At 57.2% G+C, this 17,649-nt stretch overlaps 1 protein-coding gene across 1 annotated transcript; it reads right to left on the bottom strand.

Annotated features, from left to right (window-relative positions):
• On the bottom strand, nt 1-15,986 carry inpp5k (inositol polyphosphate-5-phosphatase K). Its single transcript, XM_033045863.1, has 12 exons — nt 15,915-15,986; nt 14,026-14,134; nt 11,544-11,651; nt 11,237-11,345; nt 7,698-7,814; nt 6,722-6,897; nt 4,396-4,507; nt 3,772-3,881; nt 2,938-3,130; nt 1,917-2,054; nt 1,707-1,790; nt 1-225 (listed from the first exon to the last, which is right to left on the bottom strand). Exons 2-12 carry the CDS (start codon nt 14,091-14,093, stop codon nt 88-90), a joined length of 1,353 nt encoding a protein of 450 aa, XP_032901754.1. The 5' UTR covers nt 14,094-14,134; nt 15,915-15,986; the 3' UTR covers nt 1-87.
• Between the last annotated feature and the right edge of the window lie 1,663 nt (nt 15,987-17,649).

The raw sequence follows: 17,649 nt of genomic DNA, 5'->3' as shown, positions 1-17,649 counted from the left end.
TCAAAGGGCCGAATGGCCTCCTCCTACACCTATTGTCTCCTGTAGTGCAGCGATCCCTCACCTCCCCTCCCCCAGTGTGGCAATCCCTCACACCCCCGTGCCAGCCGTGTGTGGGGGAACCTGGAAGGACCGGCTCACTCCGACAATGCCCTCCATGTTGCTGCTGTAGTAGCAGAGGAAGAAGTCCCCTCCACCCTCCGGGACATCCTCACCATTCAGGTAGACCTGCGGACGGAGACACAGACACTCAGAGAGGGGCAACTCCTCGCCACACACACAACAGCCTCACACAGGCACCGTGATACACACTGGTGCACCTCTGCTCCACACACACGGATGGGGACATCGTGCTGGAGAATATGCTGTGATGATTTGGGTTTGCGTGGAGGCTATAATTAATACCAAACATAGACACAAAATGCTGGAGTAACTCAGCAGGACAGGCAGCAGCATGTCTGGTTAGAAGGAATGGGTGGTGTTTCAGGTCGAGACCTTTCATCAGACTGGACCATAATTAATACCTGTGTGAATGTAGAACAGCACAGCACAGGAACAGGCCTTTGGCCCACAATGTCCCTGGTGAACATGATGCCAATTTAATCAATGAACCTATCCAAAAGCCTCTAAAACGCCACCACCAGCCCAACCTAAACCATTGTTAGTCCATCTCCTTCCACACATGCTGCCCAACCCTCTCACCCTCCAGCTATTTTTTTTTTGTTACTTCAAATTCCAGCGCCTGCAGTCTCCTGTGTAGCCATACTTAATACCAGATTGCATCATAAACATTCCATCAAATTAGTCAGGCATTACCTGCTCCCTCGAAGAGACACAAGAGAGTGGAGATGCTGGAATCTGCAGCAAAGAGCAAACTGCTGGTGAGAATTCGGGTCAGGCAGCGTCTGTGGTGACAGAGGGATGATCATGTTCAGGGTCGAGACCCTGCGTCAGGACCATGCCTCTGCCGGTGCTGCCTGACCCGCCGACTCCTTGCACCACTCTGGTTTTGTTTCTTCGCCATCAAAGATCTTTAATTAAATCCCCCCCCCCCCCCTCTCTGTACCTTCTCATACCTCCAGCTTCCCTCTCCCCTGACTGAAAAATGGCCTTGATGTGAAACGTCACCCACCCCTTCTCTCCGGAGATGCTGCCTGACCCGCTGAATTACTCCAGCACTTTGTGTCGACCCACCAGTCCAAGCCCGGAGTAGGTTCTGGAGGAGTTGGGAACCGGAGTGCAGGGCCTGAGGGGGAGGGGGAGGGGGAGGCAGAGACCCGCACCACACCGGGGACTCACCCAGTGAATCACCAGGCAGAGAAAGGCCTGGTAAATGGGATCCCATTGAAGGTCGGCATGGGTGTGGTGGGCTGAAGGGCCTGTTTCTGCGCAGTCTGAACTAGGATGGTCTCCGCTGAAGGGACGAGAGGCCGGAGAGAGTTCCAGTGGGGGTGGTAGGTCTGGCACAGGGCCAGGTCCGTCCCATCCCAGCGCTCCAAAGCAGGGCTTGAGGGAGAGGTGGGGACCCGGACAGACACACAGGGTGGCAGGAGGGTCTCGGTGGAGGTTGGGGGGGGGGGGGGGAGGGCGTGTGATCGTCCATGATGGAAGACAGCATGGGACCGACCGAGTGGTGGGTGGGGTGGGGTGGGGTTGGGAGGGGAGCGGTGCATTATGAAGGGATGAGGGGATAGGGGTGGTTTGCCCACCTGATAAACATCCTCGTGCACTGTCAGCTCATCGTCCTTCACCCAGACGTACGTCACGTAGTCTCGGTCACTTCTGAATCCAACCTGTGACGGAAAGGCCATCAGTGGAATCCCCGTCACCACGGCGCTCCCTCACCGCCCCTCCCACAGCGCGGCGGAGAGGACAGGCAGGCAGGCAGGCGGAGGGTGCAGGGGGTCTCGTGGCGTTACCTTGTAGAGTCCGATCCAGTCCCAGGTGCTGCCGGGGTAGTCGTGGGTGGTGCAGTAGCTGATGATGCCGTCGTTCCCGGGCATCCACTCCCCCTCCGGCTGCAGCTCCACCAGAGGCTCCAGAAAACGCTTCTCCAGCTTTGGGGAGAATGATGGGGGGGGGGGGGCACCCGTCAGTACATGGCCTCACCCAATCCACAGCCTCCCTCAGACAGCCCCCCCCCTTCCCTGACCCATCATCCCCCACCACCCTCATCAGCCACCCTCGTCAGCCACCCCCTCCCCCCTCGTCAAAGACACCCCCACCCCCCTCGCCACAGACACTCCCACCCCCCTCGCCAGACACTCCCACCCCCCTCGTCAGCCACCCCCTCCCCCCTCGTCAAAGACACCACCACCCCCCTCGTCAAAGACACCCCCACCCCCCTCGCCACAGACACTCCCACCCCCCTCGCCACAGACACTCCCACCCCCCTCGCCAGACACCCCCACCCCCCTCGCCAGACACCCCCACCCCCCTCGCCACAGACACCCCCACCCCCCTCGCCACAGACACTCCCACCCCCCTCGTCAGACACCCCCACCCCCCTCGTCAGAGACACCCCCCTGCTAGTCATGTGATTGGATGGGGTGTTTGTAAGCGTGTGATTGGAGGGCTGTGATTGGATGGGCGGTTGGGGGCTGTGATTGGTTGGGCAGTTGGGGAGCTGTGATTGGCTGGGCGGTTGGGGAGCTGTGATTGGCTGGGGGGTTGGGGAGCTGTGATTGGCTGGGCGGTTGGGGAGCTGTGATTGGCTGGGGGGTTGGGGAGCTGTGATTGGCTGGGGGGTTGGGGAGCTGTGATTGGCTGGGGGGTTGGGGAGCTGTGATTGGATGGCCGGTTGGGGTCTGTCATTGGATGGGCGGTTAGGGAGCTGTCATTGGAGTGGTGCCTGGGTCTTGAGGTCGGGGGTCACCCCATCCACTGCCCAGGTTAGCTCTGCTGGTGTCCGTCTGTCAATGTGCTCCCTCTTGCTCTCACCTCCAGGGAGAACGTTCCCAGCACGGGCTTGTGGTCGCTGACTCCGTACTCCATTTGGCTGTCGTAGATGTTTAAGTTGACGGTGAGGGGCTTCTTGGCGTTGGAGCCCTGGCTCTCACTCCCCCCGCCCTGGCCGTGCTCGCTAATTCTCCAGAGGATCCGATCCGTCCACGCTGGCTTCCGTTTCTTCTCACTGCGGGGGTTGAGGGCAGGGGCAATGATGAGTGGCTTCTGGAGGGGTTACTGGGAGCTCTGTCCAAACTCTCTCTGGGGCAAGGAGGCTGTGGCCCCATCACCACAGAACTCCTTTAACATGGGCCCCTGCTGACAATCTTCACAATAATACTCCTAGGATTAAACGGCAGCGGGTAAAGCCTGGGGGAGGGTTGTTGGATCGGGGACCTTAAAATTGCTGCCAAGGTGTACGGGGTTAACTGCTGGCAGCACTTCCTCACACCAACCACTCTCGGGGGAGCAGGGAGCTCCAGGGTTCACCAGAGAGCTGGAACCCAATGGGAAGAGTCAATGGGAACTATCAACTTTTACCAATGGATGTGACAAAAGGACACAAAGTGCTGGAGTAACTCAGTTCCTTGCGTCAACCTATGGACGTAAGTTGGATGAGGTTTGGGAGGGAGATGGAACAAAGTGATTTGCTGCAAAGATTAGTATGGAAGGCAGAATAGTCCCAGTCTCTCCATAGTAATGGCTTGAAGGGCCGAATGGCCTTCTATCCCAACGTGATCGGCCCGTGCGGCTAAGCAACCTCCGTCTGTTGCCGTGTGATTGAATGGCGGGGTTGAGAGGCCAAGGGGCAGAGAGGTGAGGGTTCACCTGGTGTCGTAGTCGATGGAGTCCAGGTTGAACTTGTAGGTGGGTTTGAAGCGCAGCTGTCCCTCCAGGAACCCACTCAGCACCGGTTCCATCGTCTTGGCCTTGTTCAGCTGTGGGTCAGGAGAAAGCAGGAGTGAAGGGAACGTCTCCCAACCCCGCACCCATCACCGGCAGCTTGACCCTGTTACCCGTGCTCACCGGCTCGGTGCCCATGTCCACCGTGTGGCTGGTGACCTGCCGAGATGCCAGGACCTGCAGCCCACAGCACCTGCCCCGTCCCGAACCATTAGTGAAGGGGGGGGGGGGAGGGGAGTAGGGATCTAGGAGGGAATCCCAGAGGATGGGACCCGATTCATGGAGGGCAGGGCTACCCGGAAGGGAACGAGCATCGGGCCGGGATCAGAGAGGCAGGAAAATCCACGAGGAATGAAGGAACTGGAGGGAGTTACAGGCACAGGGAGGGGTGTGGGGACTGGAGGGGGTTACAGAGATAGGGAGAGGAGTAGAGGTTGGAGTGGAGTACAGAGACAGGGAGGGGTGTGGGGACTGGAGGGGGTTACAGCTTGGGTGAGGTGTGCCTGCAAGAGGGGGTTGCAGGAGAAGGGAGGGGTACGGTGCCCAGACCTGGTCCTTGTCCCAGAGCAGGTGGAAGCGGTTCCTGACGATCGACTCGCGGACGAAGCGCAGCCCGTGATCGGCGATGCGGAAGTTGAGGTCTCCGAACCAGAAGAGCAGGCTGTGAGCGAGAGATGAGACTGGTTAGTGGGAGGGACCCTGCACCAGCAGGGTTGTCAACCTGAAGCGGTGGGGTACAGACCAGCTGCAGAAGTGGGCAGAGAAGTGGCAGGTGGAGTTTAATCCAAGCAAGTGTGAGGTGTTGCACTTCGGGAGGTCGAATGCAAGGGGAAAGTCAGTAAGACCCTTCACTGCACCGATGTATGGAGAGATCTTGGGGTTCAAGTCGAAGATAGACACAAAAGGCTGGAGCAACTCAGCGGGACAGGCAGCATCTCTGGGTGGAAGGAATGGGTGACGTTTTGGGTCGAAACCCTTCTTCAGACTGTACCTTCAGCATTTAAAGGGCATTGGACAGATGTATGGACAGGAAAGGTTTTGAGAATTATGCGAATAGCTTAGATGGGACATTGTAATCGGCATGGAGGAGTTGGGCCGCAGGGTCCTGTTTCCGTGCGGTAAGATCTAACTGGAAATGTTTCCGGTGCTTCTCCAGCCCTGTGCGAGGAGCTTGCTGATGTCAGACTTGACGTTGTAGGCAAATCGGCCTCTGTAAATTGCCCAGGAGAAAAGTTCAAATCCACAGCTCCCTGAAAGTGGCAACACAAGTAGATAGATTGGTAAAGAAGTGTACGGTATGTTCGCCTTCATAGATCGGGGCAAGAGTTAGGAAGTCGTGTTTAGACAGGGACATGGATACGAAAGGAATGGATGGACATGAATCACATGCAGGCGGAGGAGTTTAGTTTATCCTTGCAGCATGTTTGGCACAGACATTGTGGGGTGAAGGGCCTGTTCCTGCACAGTACTGTTCTATGTTCTACATGGTTAAAACCGGTCGACAGGTTGATCAACCAGGTCAACGTTGAAAACACGAGAGATACGAGGTGACATTTTCTCTCAGAGGACCGCAACCCCTTGTTCGTGCCATCATCAGGGGGTGGAGGCAGGGTCTGTGCTTGTCAGGCGGAGTTGGGCAGGCTCGTGCGGAGCGAGGGGGTGAAGGTGTGGTGACGCGACGGGAGGGGTGGAATTCCATCTGGATCTATAGGGAAAGCATCCATTTGTGCAGGGACTGGAGGGGCCAAGTGGCCTCCTGTGGATCCGTGCGCCCGTACTGTAGCGTGTGGCGCGTGCGTGAGTCCCGCCCAGTAACCCGGGCTGAAGCCGCCCAGGGAGACCCTGGTCACGGGGGCAGTGAGGGCGGGGGGGGGGGAGGCTGCACACCTCTGCAGCGCAGCACTGGCAGGTGGTCAAGGATGGATGGAGGGAGGGAGGGGGGTGACACACAACCTCCCAGTACACCAGTCACCCGTGGTCGAGCACGGACAGTCAGTGGGAGGGAGGGAGGGGCAACATATACCCGCGCAGCACAACACTCGCTCATGGTACTGGGTGGATGGTGGGGAGACAGACAGACAGACAGAGACAGACAGGCAGACGGAGACAGGGAGACAGACGGGGAGATGGGGACAGACAGGGAGACGGAGACAGACAGACAGACGGAGACAAAGAAACAGACGCAGACAGATAGACGCAGACAGATAGACAGACAGACAGGGAGACAGACAGACAGGGAGACAGACAGACAGGGAGACAGACAGACAGGGAGACAGACAGACAGGGAGACAGACAGACAGGGAGACAGACAGACAGGGAGACAGACAGACAGACAGGGAGACGGGGACAGACAGGGAGACAGACAGACAGGGAGACAGACAGACAGGGAGACAGACAGACAGGGAGACAGACAGACAGGGAGACAGACAGACAGGGAGACAGACAGACAGGGAGACAGACAGACAGGGAGACAGACAGACAGGGAGACAGACAGACAGGGAGACAGACAGACAGGGAGACAGGGAAACAGACAGACAGGGAGACAGACAGACAGGGAGACAGACAGACAGGGAGACAGACAGACAGGGAGACAGACAGACAGGGAGACAGACAGACAGGGAGACAGACAGACAGACAGACAGACAGACAGACAGGGAGACAGACAGACAGGGAGACGGGGACAGACAGGGAGACAGACAGACAGGGAGACAGACAGACAGGGAGACAGACAGACAGACAGACAGGGAGACAGACAGACAGGGAGACAGACAGACAGACAGGGAGACGGGGACAGACAGGGAGACGGGGACAGACAGGGAGATGGAGACAGGGAGGGAGACGGGGACGGAGACAGGGAGGGGTGACGCGCACTCACTCGTGGTCTAGGACGGCCGGTGCCTTCTCGCTGGTGAACTGCAGCACGGCCAGGATGCGCTGGAAGCTGGTGATGCGCTGCCCACTGTTGTTCAGGTGGGCAGGTAGGTGGCAGTTCAGGAAGCACAGCAGGTGCCCGTAGACCGACAGGCGGGCTGCCACCCCACCCTTGTTACCCTGGGGGGGGCAAACAAACACACCGTCAGTGGAGACGTCCTCGAGCCCATCCAAACCCCAGTCCTGGCAACGAAAGTACGTGGATGGGCCTTAATGGGTCATGTGGTCGGTAGGAGATGGAGGTCAGGAGCGGGGCGGGGGGAGCAGGTTCAGTTGGAGAAATGGTCGCTTTTCTTAGAGAAGGGGGGAGCCTTGAGTGGGCAGTGAGGGAGGGATAGAGGGTGGATTGTGGAGGAGGTGGACGTAAGGAGCTGGGCAGTGGGGTGGAACGGAGGTGGTTGAGGGGGGGGGTGAGGTGGTTGGGTTGGAGGTGGGGGTGGGATGGATGGGGTTGAGGGGGGGGGGGAGGTGGTTGAGGGGGGGACACGTGGTTGGGTTGGAGGTGGGGGTGGGATGGATGGGGTTGAGGGGGGGGGGAGGTGGTTGAGGGGGGGGGGGAGGTGGTTGGGTTGGAGGTGGGGGTGGGATGGATGGGGTTGAGGGGGGGGGAGGTGGTTGAGGGGGGGGGGGAGGTGGTTGGGTTGGAGGTGGGGGTGGGATGGATGGGGTGGTGATGGGGCTGGAATTGGAAGCGAGGTACTGGGCAGTAGGGATTTGAGGGAAGAGGTGAGAGGTGGTGGGTTTGGGTTGGAGGTAGAGGCAAGGAGATGATCAGTAGGGATTGGAGTGAAGCGGGTTGGGCGGAGGGTTAGGGAGGGGGAGGGGACATTTTGTGAGGGAGGAGGTCCGTGGGCCGAGACTGAGCCCAAGCCTGGAGCCCCCGTGGGCCATGCAGCCAGGGAGGGGAGTGCTGGCCTTACCCAGTATCCGTACATGCCAGTGCGGGTGTAGCTGGTGCGCAGGTCCCGGACGTACGGCAGGTGCAGGTGCTTGACGTACACCAGCAGCAGAAGACCCTGCATCCGGATGGAGGATACCTGGGGGTGAGAGGTCAGTGGTGAGAGTGGGTCAGAGGGCATCCCTCCACGACCTCAGGCCGTTGGGGAGTTGTTAATCCCTCAGCCAGTCGATCCCCGATCAGTCTGGCTCGGTGATACGATCCATAATCAACTCCAGAATCAGACCTGGTTCATTCCCTATCCGGTCCTGAGGCCAGGGCTTGCCCTCGCAGGGCGGCACAGCTGGTCGAGCCGCTGCCTCACAGCACCGGGGACCTCGGGTGCTGTCTGTGTGGAGTTTGCACGTTTTCCCTGTGACCGAATGGGTTTCCTCCGGGTGCTCCGGTTTCCCCGCCACATCCCATAGACATGCAGGGTTTGTGCATGAATTGGCCCGCTGTAAATTGTCCATTGTGTGTAGGGAGTGGATGCACAACTGCGATAGCAGAACTGGTGAGAACGGGCTGAAGGGAAGTATATTTCAAGTGATTCCATGAATCTTGCCTCTTTCACTGCCTCTAAAATATAGAAGTGTATAAAATCATGAGGGGAATAGATGTGGTAAATGCACTCAGTGGGTCAGACAGCATCTCTGGATAGAATGAATGAGTGACGTTTCGGGTCAAAACCCTTTTTCTGATGTGTTCAAGAAGGAACTGCAGATGCTGGAAAATCGAAGGTACACAAAAATGCTGGAGAAACTCAGCGGGTGCAGCAGCATCCATGGAGCGAAGGAAATAGGTAACGTTTCGGGCCGAAACCCTTCTTCAGACATCACCCTTTTTCTGATCCTATCTTCAGCATTTAAAACGGCATTGGACAGATACACAGATAGGAAAGGGTTTGATAAATATGCGAATAGCTTACAAGGGGCATTATAAATTGGCACGAATGAGCTGGGCCCAAGGACCCATAATATATGATGAGCGTTTTGTTGGCACTGGGCCTGTACTCGCTGGGGCTTAGAAGAATGAGGGGGGACTTCATTGAAGCATAGAGAATAGTGAAAGGCTTGGATAGAGTGGATGTGAAGAGGATGTTTCCACTGGTGGGAGAGTCTAGAACTAGAGGTCACAGCTTCATAATTAAAGGATGTTCTTTGAGGAAGGAGATGAGGAGAAATGTCTTTAGTCAATGGGTGGTGAATCTGTGGGATTCATTACCACAGAAGGCTGTGGAGTTCATCAGTGGATATTTTTCCGACAGAGATAGATTCTTGATGAGCACGGGTATCAGAGGTTATGGGGAGAAGGCAGGAGAATGGGGTTAGGAGGGAGAGATAGATCAGCCATGCTTGAATGGCGGAGTAGCCTTGATGGGCCGAATGGCCTAATTCTGCTTCTATATCATGATCTTATGACCCTGTTTCCGTGCGGTATGATCTAACTGAAAACATTTCCGGCACTTCTCAAGCTCTGTGTGAGGAGTTTGCTGATATCAGACTTAACGTTGTAGGTTAATTAGTCTCTGTCAATTGCCCCCAATTATTTAGGGAGTGGATGAGAAAGTGGGATAGCATAGAACTGTGTGACGGGTGATTGATGATCGGCGTGGGCTCGATGGGCTGAAGGGCCTGTTTCCATGCTGTATCTCCAAACATCACCATGGGTGTTTACAAGACTTGACCAAGATGGCAGAAGAATACTGACTCTACACCAGCCCCCAATCCAACCCCTGACAGTCTGACATCAGCATTGGTCTCAATCCCTACATTAGTTTAATTGAGTTTCGAGATGCAGCATGGAAACAGTCCCTTCAGCCCTCTGTATCCATGCTGACCAGCAATCACCCATTCACCCTGGATCGATCCAACACACGAGGGCCAATTTATAGAAGCCAATTAACCTACAAACCTGCACGTCTTTCGTGTGTGGGAGCAAACTGGAGCACCCGGAGAACACTAACACAGGTCAGGGGGAGAACATACAAACTGCGTACAGTCAGCACCCGTAGATCGAGCCACCGTGCTGCCACATGGAGTGGGGCAGGGGGTGGAGGAAAGAGGGGGGGGAGGGGGAAAGAGGGGGAGGGGGAAAGAGGGGGGAAAGAGGGGGAGGGGGGGAAGGGGGAGGGGGGGGGAAGAGGGGGAGGGGGGAAAGAGGGGGAGGGGAAAGAGGGGGAGGGGAAAGAGGGGAGGGGGGAGGGGGAAAGAGGGGGGGGGGAGAGGGGGAAAGAGGGGGAGGGGGAAAGAGGGGGAGTGGGAAGAGGGGGAGGGGCAAGAGGGGGTGGGGCAAGAGGGGGAGGGGCAAGAGGGGGAGGGGCAAGGGGGAGGGGCAAGAGGGGGGTGGGGCAAGGGGGTGGGGCAAGAGGGGGAGGGGAAAGGGGGAGGGTCAAGAGGGGGAGGGTCAAGAGGGGGAGGGGCAAGAGGGGAGGGGCAAGAGGGGGAGGGGCAAGAGGGGGAGGGGGAAAGCGGGGGAGGGGAAAGAGGGGGAGGGGAAAGAGGGGGAGGGGAAAGAGGGGGAAGAGGGGGCGGGGAAATGAGGGGGAGGGGAAAGAGGGGGAGGGGAAAGAGGGGGAAGAGGGGGCGGGGGGAAAGAGGGGGAGGGGAAAGAGGGGGAGGGAAGAGGGGGAGGGGAAAGAGGGGGAGGGGAAAGAGGGGGAGGGGAAAGAGGGGGAGGGGAAGAGGGGGAGGGGAAAGAGGGGGAGGGGAAAGAGGGGGAGGGGAAAGAGGGGGAGGGGAAAGAGGGGGAGGGGAAAGAGGGGGAGGGGAAAGCGGGGGAGGGGGAGGGGAAAGCGGGGTAGGGGAAAGCGGGGGAGGGGAAAGCGGGGGAGGGGAAAGAGGGGGAGGGGAAAGAGGGGGAGGGGAAAGAGGGGGAGGGGAAAGAGGGGGAGGGGAAAGAGGGGGAGGGGAAAGAGGGGGAGGGGAAAGAGGGGGAGGGGCAGCATCGAACGACAGAGCTGTGGGATTGGGAAGGGAGTGTCCCTTTAAACCTTTCAGCTCTTTTCTCATCCAGTGTACGTGCCCGCGGTCCTGAGAGAGCCTCAGTGAAGGAATCCATTGTGTGGAGTGAATGTTGTCAGCACAGGCCCATCGTACACGGGCCTCTGAACTAGGGCAGCACATTCCACTGCCACGCGACGGGCCTGCCAGGGAACAGTGAGAGGGGGCGGCAGCTCCGGGCGCAGTGCTTGCCCTCTCTCTGAAAGGCTCTGGGCACCCCTCACATCTGATGCCAACCACAGACCAGCACACAAGCTGTGACACAGGGGGCTGTGTGCTCCCCACCACGGTCACACAGAGTCGCTGACCACCCTGCTGAGATCGGCCCGTCTTTGGCCCAGTCCCCCGGACTCATGAGAGGAGTCGATCGGGTAGCTGTTTCCCCGTGCCCTAGAGAAATACCGTTGCCGTGGACAACCCCATTCAGACTCTCCGCGGCCATAGTGACCGAGACACTGCCCCCCCCCCCCCGCCCCCCCCACCCCTCCCGAGGCTGGGGCCCGGCCTGGCTCACACTCACCCTGACGTAGCCCAGGGGCGCCAGGAAGTTGGTGAAGAAGAGGGTCCAGGGGTCGTTAAACACCATGTCGGCCAGGAACGAGAGCACCTTGGAGTTCACCTCCTGCAGGCTGATCACACGGACACACGTCAGAGGGTCACCCAGACCCAGCAACCCATGCCATCCACTCCTCCCAACCCACACCCCCCTCACCCACATCCCCATCCCTCACACCCCATCCCCCCCATCCCCGTTCGCACACACTCCCCTACCTCACTCCCTCTCTGCAAGCTTTCCTCCACTCCACACATCCCCCTCCCCCGCTCACCCGATGATGTACATGTCAGTCTCGCGGGTCTGGCTCTCCAGCTGCAGGAGGGTGGTGACGTCATCGGGGGGTCCGGCCGTCCCCACATTCCACGTCACGATGTGGAGCCTGGGTTCGAGGGGAAGAGGGGTAAGGGTGAGAGGGGAGGGGAGAAGCGGGGATCCAGAGGGTAGAGGAGGGTTAGGGGTGGAGGTGAGGATGAGGAATGAGAGGAGGGGGGGGGGGGGGGGGGTAAGGGGAGGGTGGGGATGGGAAGGAGGAGTGAGAGGTAAGGGGAGGGTAAGGGGAAAGGGAGGAAGGGTGAGAGAACAGGGAGGGAGAGGGAGGATAAAGGGGGAGGGGAAATGATTAAGGGGGAGGGGTAGGGGTGAGTGGAGAAGAAGCAAGGGTAAGGAGGATGAGGGAGAAAGGGTGGGAGGGTCAGGAATGGAGGTAAAGGGGAGGGGGAGTGTGGGAGAGGGGGATGAGAGGGGTAGATGTGGGAGAGGGGAGTGGGCACAGGGAGTAAATCAACCTGGCCAGGCTATATAATCCCCCTCCCCCCCCCCCCCCAGCGGTCAGTGCCCTGGAGCCAGTGTCCAGCCCACAGTGACGTACTGGTGGTCGGGAGCCTCAGGTGCCCCAAGCCCAGCAACCGCACCTCCCCTCTGCTGTGTCTCATCTCTCCCTCATTCTACCCACACCTCCCTCCTCCCCCCGTCACATCGTGCCCCCCTCTCCACTTGTTCCTCTCCCTCCACCCACCCACCCACACCCACTTCCCTCTTTCTCCTTCCCTCCATCGCTCCCTCCCTCTCATCCACCTCTGATGCTCGCTGTTCCAATTGCCCATTGCTGCGACTTTCTCTCTCTCTCTGCTTCACTGTACCCTCCCCGCCCATCCCGTTCCCTCTACCCCCCCCTTCCCTCCCCCCCCCCCCGTCTCCCCCCACCCACCCCCACCCCTCCTCTTTCCCAGCGCTTCACAAGGATTAAGCCCTCAATCCTCTTTCTCCATGCGGTGGGATCCAACTCTAATTAGCAGCTCTGCTGACTAATGAGCTGAGACACGGGCTCAATCACGAGTGCTGGGCAAAGGCATTTGGTAAAGTGACCCAACAACGGACCTATTCACACATACAACACGTGGTGTCAGAGACCGGACAAGGCCGGCCACAGGAGAGGAGGCGGCAATTAGTGAGCCGGCTTATCCAGTGCAGCTTTGCACCAGTGGTTTCATTCCTCCTCCTTGCGTAATCACAAAGCCCGCCACAGTACGATGCAGCAGCAATGTACTAATGATGAACACCATGGCAGCAGAGCAGCACAGAACATGGACAAAATGGTGCCTGGGCAGGGATGTAGCGGCTGTAGTTTAATGACATGAAGCAGGATGGGAGGTCAAATGTTAGCAAGGAGTATACAGTTAATGACCAGACCCTGAACAGCACTGATGTGCAGAGGGATCTTGGGGTCCAGGTCCACAGCTCTCTGAAAGCGGCAACACATTCACAAGTTATAGGGGTAAAATTAGGCCATCGAGTCCGCTCCGCCATTCAATCATGGCTGATCTCTGCCTCCTCATCCCATTTTCCTGCCTTCTCCCCATAACCCTTGACACCCGTTCTAATCAACAATTTGTCTATCTCTGCCTTAAAAATATCCACTGGCGCAAGTAGATAGAAGTGGTAAAGAAGGCCTGTGGAATGCCTCCCTTGCTGCAGCGAGAAAAAGAGCATGAAGCTTTGTAGGGTTACTTTGGTTAATCTGCATTTGAAGTATTGTGTGCAGTTCTGGTCGTCCCATTACAGAAAGGATTTGGAGGCCTTACACGGCTGCAGAAGAGGTTTACCAGAATGCTGCCTGGATTCCAGAGCATCTGCTACAAGGAGAGGCTGGAGAGATCTGGATTGTTTTCTCTGGAGCGTCTTAGGCTGATAGGGTTACCCGAGAGAGGATGTTTAAATTATGAGAGGCTCAGCTAGGGTAGACAGTCAGAACCTTTATCCCAGGGCAGTCTAGAGCTTCATGATGAGAGGGACAAAGTTTAAAGATATGCAAGGCAGGTTTATTAACACGGAGGTGGTGGTGATCTGGACTGTGCTATCAAGAACCGTGGTGAAGGCAATTACGTTAATGGCATTTAACAGGCTTTTAGACAGGCAGATGGGCGTGTAGGGATTGGAGAGGATATGGATTACGTGCAGGCAGAGATTAATTTAACGGCATCATGTTCGAAACGGACATTGTGGGCCGTGCTGTAATGTTCTCTGTTCTAATGGATGTATCTAGCTGGGAGCAGCTTGAAGAATCAATTCTACCCACACCATAAATGACAATAAAGGAATTCAATTCAATTCAATTCTCCGCACAGCACACTGCCCGCCCTTCATTCTGAAGGCAGTGAACTTCAGATGGTCCTAGAGCAGAGCCTGTGGATACAGGCAATGATGGGTAGATGGGGTGAAGGAGGTCAGAGGCACCGTCCCTGGCAGTTGCTTACCCAAACCTGATGGCCTTGCGCGTTCCACGAACCATCGTCAGCCCATCAACATGGTGGCAGAGATCCATCCTCCACCTAGTGGCCAGCGGGAGGGGGTGAAATACAGCCGCTGTAAGAGGGTGCGAGGCAGAGTTAGGAGCAGCCGCGATTAAAGTCACATTATCTTCAAACAACATAAGCCGAGAAACATCAGCAACAGCGTGGCGCTCCCTCGCCGTCCCTCCCACAGCCTGCCCACTTCCAAAGATTCGGAAGAGGGGTCTCGATCCGGAATGGCACCTATTCATTTTCTCCAGAGATGCTGCCTGTCCCACTGAGTTGCTCCAGCATTTTGTGTCTATCATCAGTGTAAACCAGTACCTGTAGTTCCTTTCTGCACTGTTGATGGTGAAACTCTGCTCCCTGGTAGCTCGATCGTCTCAGTATTTTCCTGGGTCGATTGGCCAATATTTCTCAGGGACTGCATGTCCTGATCTCACCCCTTTGTGCAAGGCCTCGGAGTCCACCGAGACAGCAACTTGCGTTTAGTTGAGATATAACAGCGTGAAACAGGCTCTTTGGCCCACCATGTCCACGCCGAACAGCAATCTCCGGTGCACTAGATCTATCCTCCACACTAGGGACAATCTACAGAGGACACCCAACCTATAAACCTGCATGTCTTTGAAATGTGGGAGGAAACCGGAGCACCCAGAGAAAACCCACTCGGTCACAAAGAGAATGTACAAAATCTGTACAGACAGCACCCATAGTCAGGATCAAACGTGGGCCTCTGGTGCTGTAAGGCAGCAGCTCTACCACTGTGCCACCTTTTATAGCACCTCTCTCCTGCCCAGACAAGTCCTCTTGAGGGACAGGCCCTGTCGTAACTTTGCAACAAATGCAATGTTAAAAACAAAATGCTTGCATGTGTAAAATTATTTGAAGTAGAGATTGTGCAGTCAGACAGAACCCTTTCCCCTCGCTGGCAATATCAAAGACTTGAGGACATAGCTTTAAGGTGAGAGGAGCAAAGATTAAAGGTAATAAAGTGCATGTCAATTTATCGTTTACACATAGAGTGGAGGGTGGCTGGATCGACCTGCCTGGGGTGGTGGTGGTGGAGACAGATACGATAGTGGTGTTAAAGAGGCTTTTGGATAGGCACATGAATATGTAAGGAATGGAGGGATACGAGTCACATACAGGCAGAGGAGATTAGTTTAACTTGGCACCGTGTTAACTTGTCTATTCCACTCGTGGAATCTTGTTGCCAGGACTCAAAGGCCTGAGCTGTAGGGAGAGGTTGGGCAGGCTTATGGCACAAAGGGCTGAGAGGTGATCTTATAGAGGTGTGTAAAATCATGAGTGGGAATAGATAGAGCAAACGTACAGAGTAGGGGAATCAGAAGACATGTTTATGGGTGAGAGGGGAATGATTTAAGAGAAACCTGAGGGACATCTTTCAGAGGGTGATGGGCATATGGAAGGAGCTGTCAGAGGAAGTAGTTGGGACAGATACAATACATTTAAAGGACACTTGGACAGGTACACGTACAGAAAAGGTTTAGGGGGATATGGACCAAACGCAGATAAAGCGGACTTGATGAGATGGGTCATCTTGGGTCAGTATGGATGAGTTGGGCCGAAGGGTCTGTTTCCCTGCTGTGTCACTCTAGGCAGAAACGGAGCCGGGAGATGTAGGAGGTTGATCACGGGCCGGTGCCGTGTTTCTGAGAGGTGGGGGTTAGAGATAGACTCAAGGGCGTGGGCCGAAGGGTCTCCCCCCCCCCGGGTGGGGTGCCGGGTGTGTACCGGGTTGTGCCCGCCAGCTAATAGAAAGTATCCGGCGGGGGATACAGTCGCCGACATCCGATACCCTGACACCCGAAGCCGGGCCCATCCCTCACCTGATGCCGGTCCCAGGCCGCTCCGCCGTCCCGTCCCGGTCCCCGTCCCCGTCCCCGTCCCGCCGCTCGCCGCTCGCCGCTCGCCGCTCGCCGCTCGCCGCTCGCCCCCCCCGGCCCCTCCTCCCTCCCTCCGTCGCGGCCCCGGTTTAAAACCAACCGCAGCGGCGGCGGCCTCTTAAAGGGGCGGGCGGGCAGCGCGGATTAAAGGGATGGGCGCGTCCACTGAGCAGCCGACAGCTATTGGGCAACGCAGTCAGCTGACCCGCCGCCTCCACAAATCACTGCACTCCCTGTCCCACCAAGGACAATAAACAAGGTACACGCGTTGGAATTGTTTTTAAAGACGGATCCAGTCTGTCCCGGCCCCCTGCACCCTGGCCCCCTGCCCCCGGGCCCCTGCACCCTGGCCCCCTGCACCCTGGCTCCCTGGCCCTCTGCCTCCCTGGCCCTCTGCTCCCTGGCCCCCTGCACCCGGGTCCCTGCACCCTGGCCCCCTGCACCCGGGTCCCCTGCACCCTGGCCCCCTGCACCCGGGTCCTCTGCTCCCTGCACCCGGGTCCCCTGCACCCTGGCCCCCTGCACCCGGGTCCCCTGCACCCTGGCCCCCTGCACCCGGGTCCCTGGTCCTCTGCTCCCTGGCCCTCTGCTCCCTGGCCCCCTGCACCCGGGTCCCTGCACCCTGGCCCCCTGCACCCTGGCCCCCTGCACCCGGGTCCCTGGTCCTCTGCTCCCTGGCCCTCTGCTCCCTGGCCCTCTGCTCCCTGGCCCCCTGCACCCTGGTCCCTAAACCCTGCACCCTGGCCCCTGCACCATGTCCAAATCATCAGCCTTGTCCCAGCACCCAACACTATGTTCAAACTCTCATCCTTCCCTGCCCCCACTGTGCCACCACCCTGGTCCCATCACCCTGTCCAAACCATCACCCTCTCTGGCCCACCATTACAAGTTCATAAGCTATAGGAATAGTATTAGGACATTCGGACCACCGAATCTACTCCGCCATTCAATCATGGCTGATCTCTGCCTTCTAATCCTACTTTTCTGCCTTCTCTCCACAAATGTTGACACCCGTTCTAATCAAGAATTTGTCTATCTTTGCCTTAAAAATATCCATTGACTTGACCTCCATAGCCCTCTGTGGCAATCAGTTCCACAGAATAACTACCCTCCTTAAAGTTCCTCCTTACCTTTTTAAAAGAGCACCCTTTAATTTTGAGGCATGATCTCTGGTCCTAGACTCTCCCATCAGTGGAATCATCCTCTCCACATCCACTCTATCTATGCCTTTCATTATTCTGTAAATTTCAATGAGGTCCCCCCTCAGCCTTCTAAACTCCAGCGAGTGGAGTCCCAGTGCTGTCAAGTGCTCATCATATGCTAACCCACACATTCCTGGAATCATTCTTGTAAACCTGCCTCATCATCTCCCTATCTCACCACTGTCCCATCATCCTGCCCAACCCAACCAACATCCTGACCAAACCATCTCCCTCCCTGCCGCACCACACAGCTTGCCTGCACCATCACCCTGCCCACCCACCCTTACCCTCCCTGCCCTCAGCAATACCCATTCCATGCCCATTGACACCTGGCTCGCCCAAGTCCACCCTGCCGACTATTACCCTGCCTGCCCACCCACTGCCCTTACCCTGGCAGAGATAACCAGCCCAGGGGCAGGCCTGTCCACCCTCACCCTGCCCACCTACACCAATAAAGAGACAGTTCAGACATTTAG

The sequence above is a fragment of the Amblyraja radiata genome, chromosome 28 (genome assembly GCF_010909765.2).
Source record: "Amblyraja radiata isolate CabotCenter1 chromosome 28, sAmbRad1.1.pri, whole genome shotgun sequence".
Taxonomy (NCBI): Eukaryota; Metazoa; Chordata; class Chondrichthyes; order Rajiformes; family Rajidae; genus Amblyraja; species Amblyraja radiata.
The sequence above is the reverse complement of the archived record's forward strand: the minus strand, read 5'-3'. Positions and strand labels throughout refer to the sequence as shown.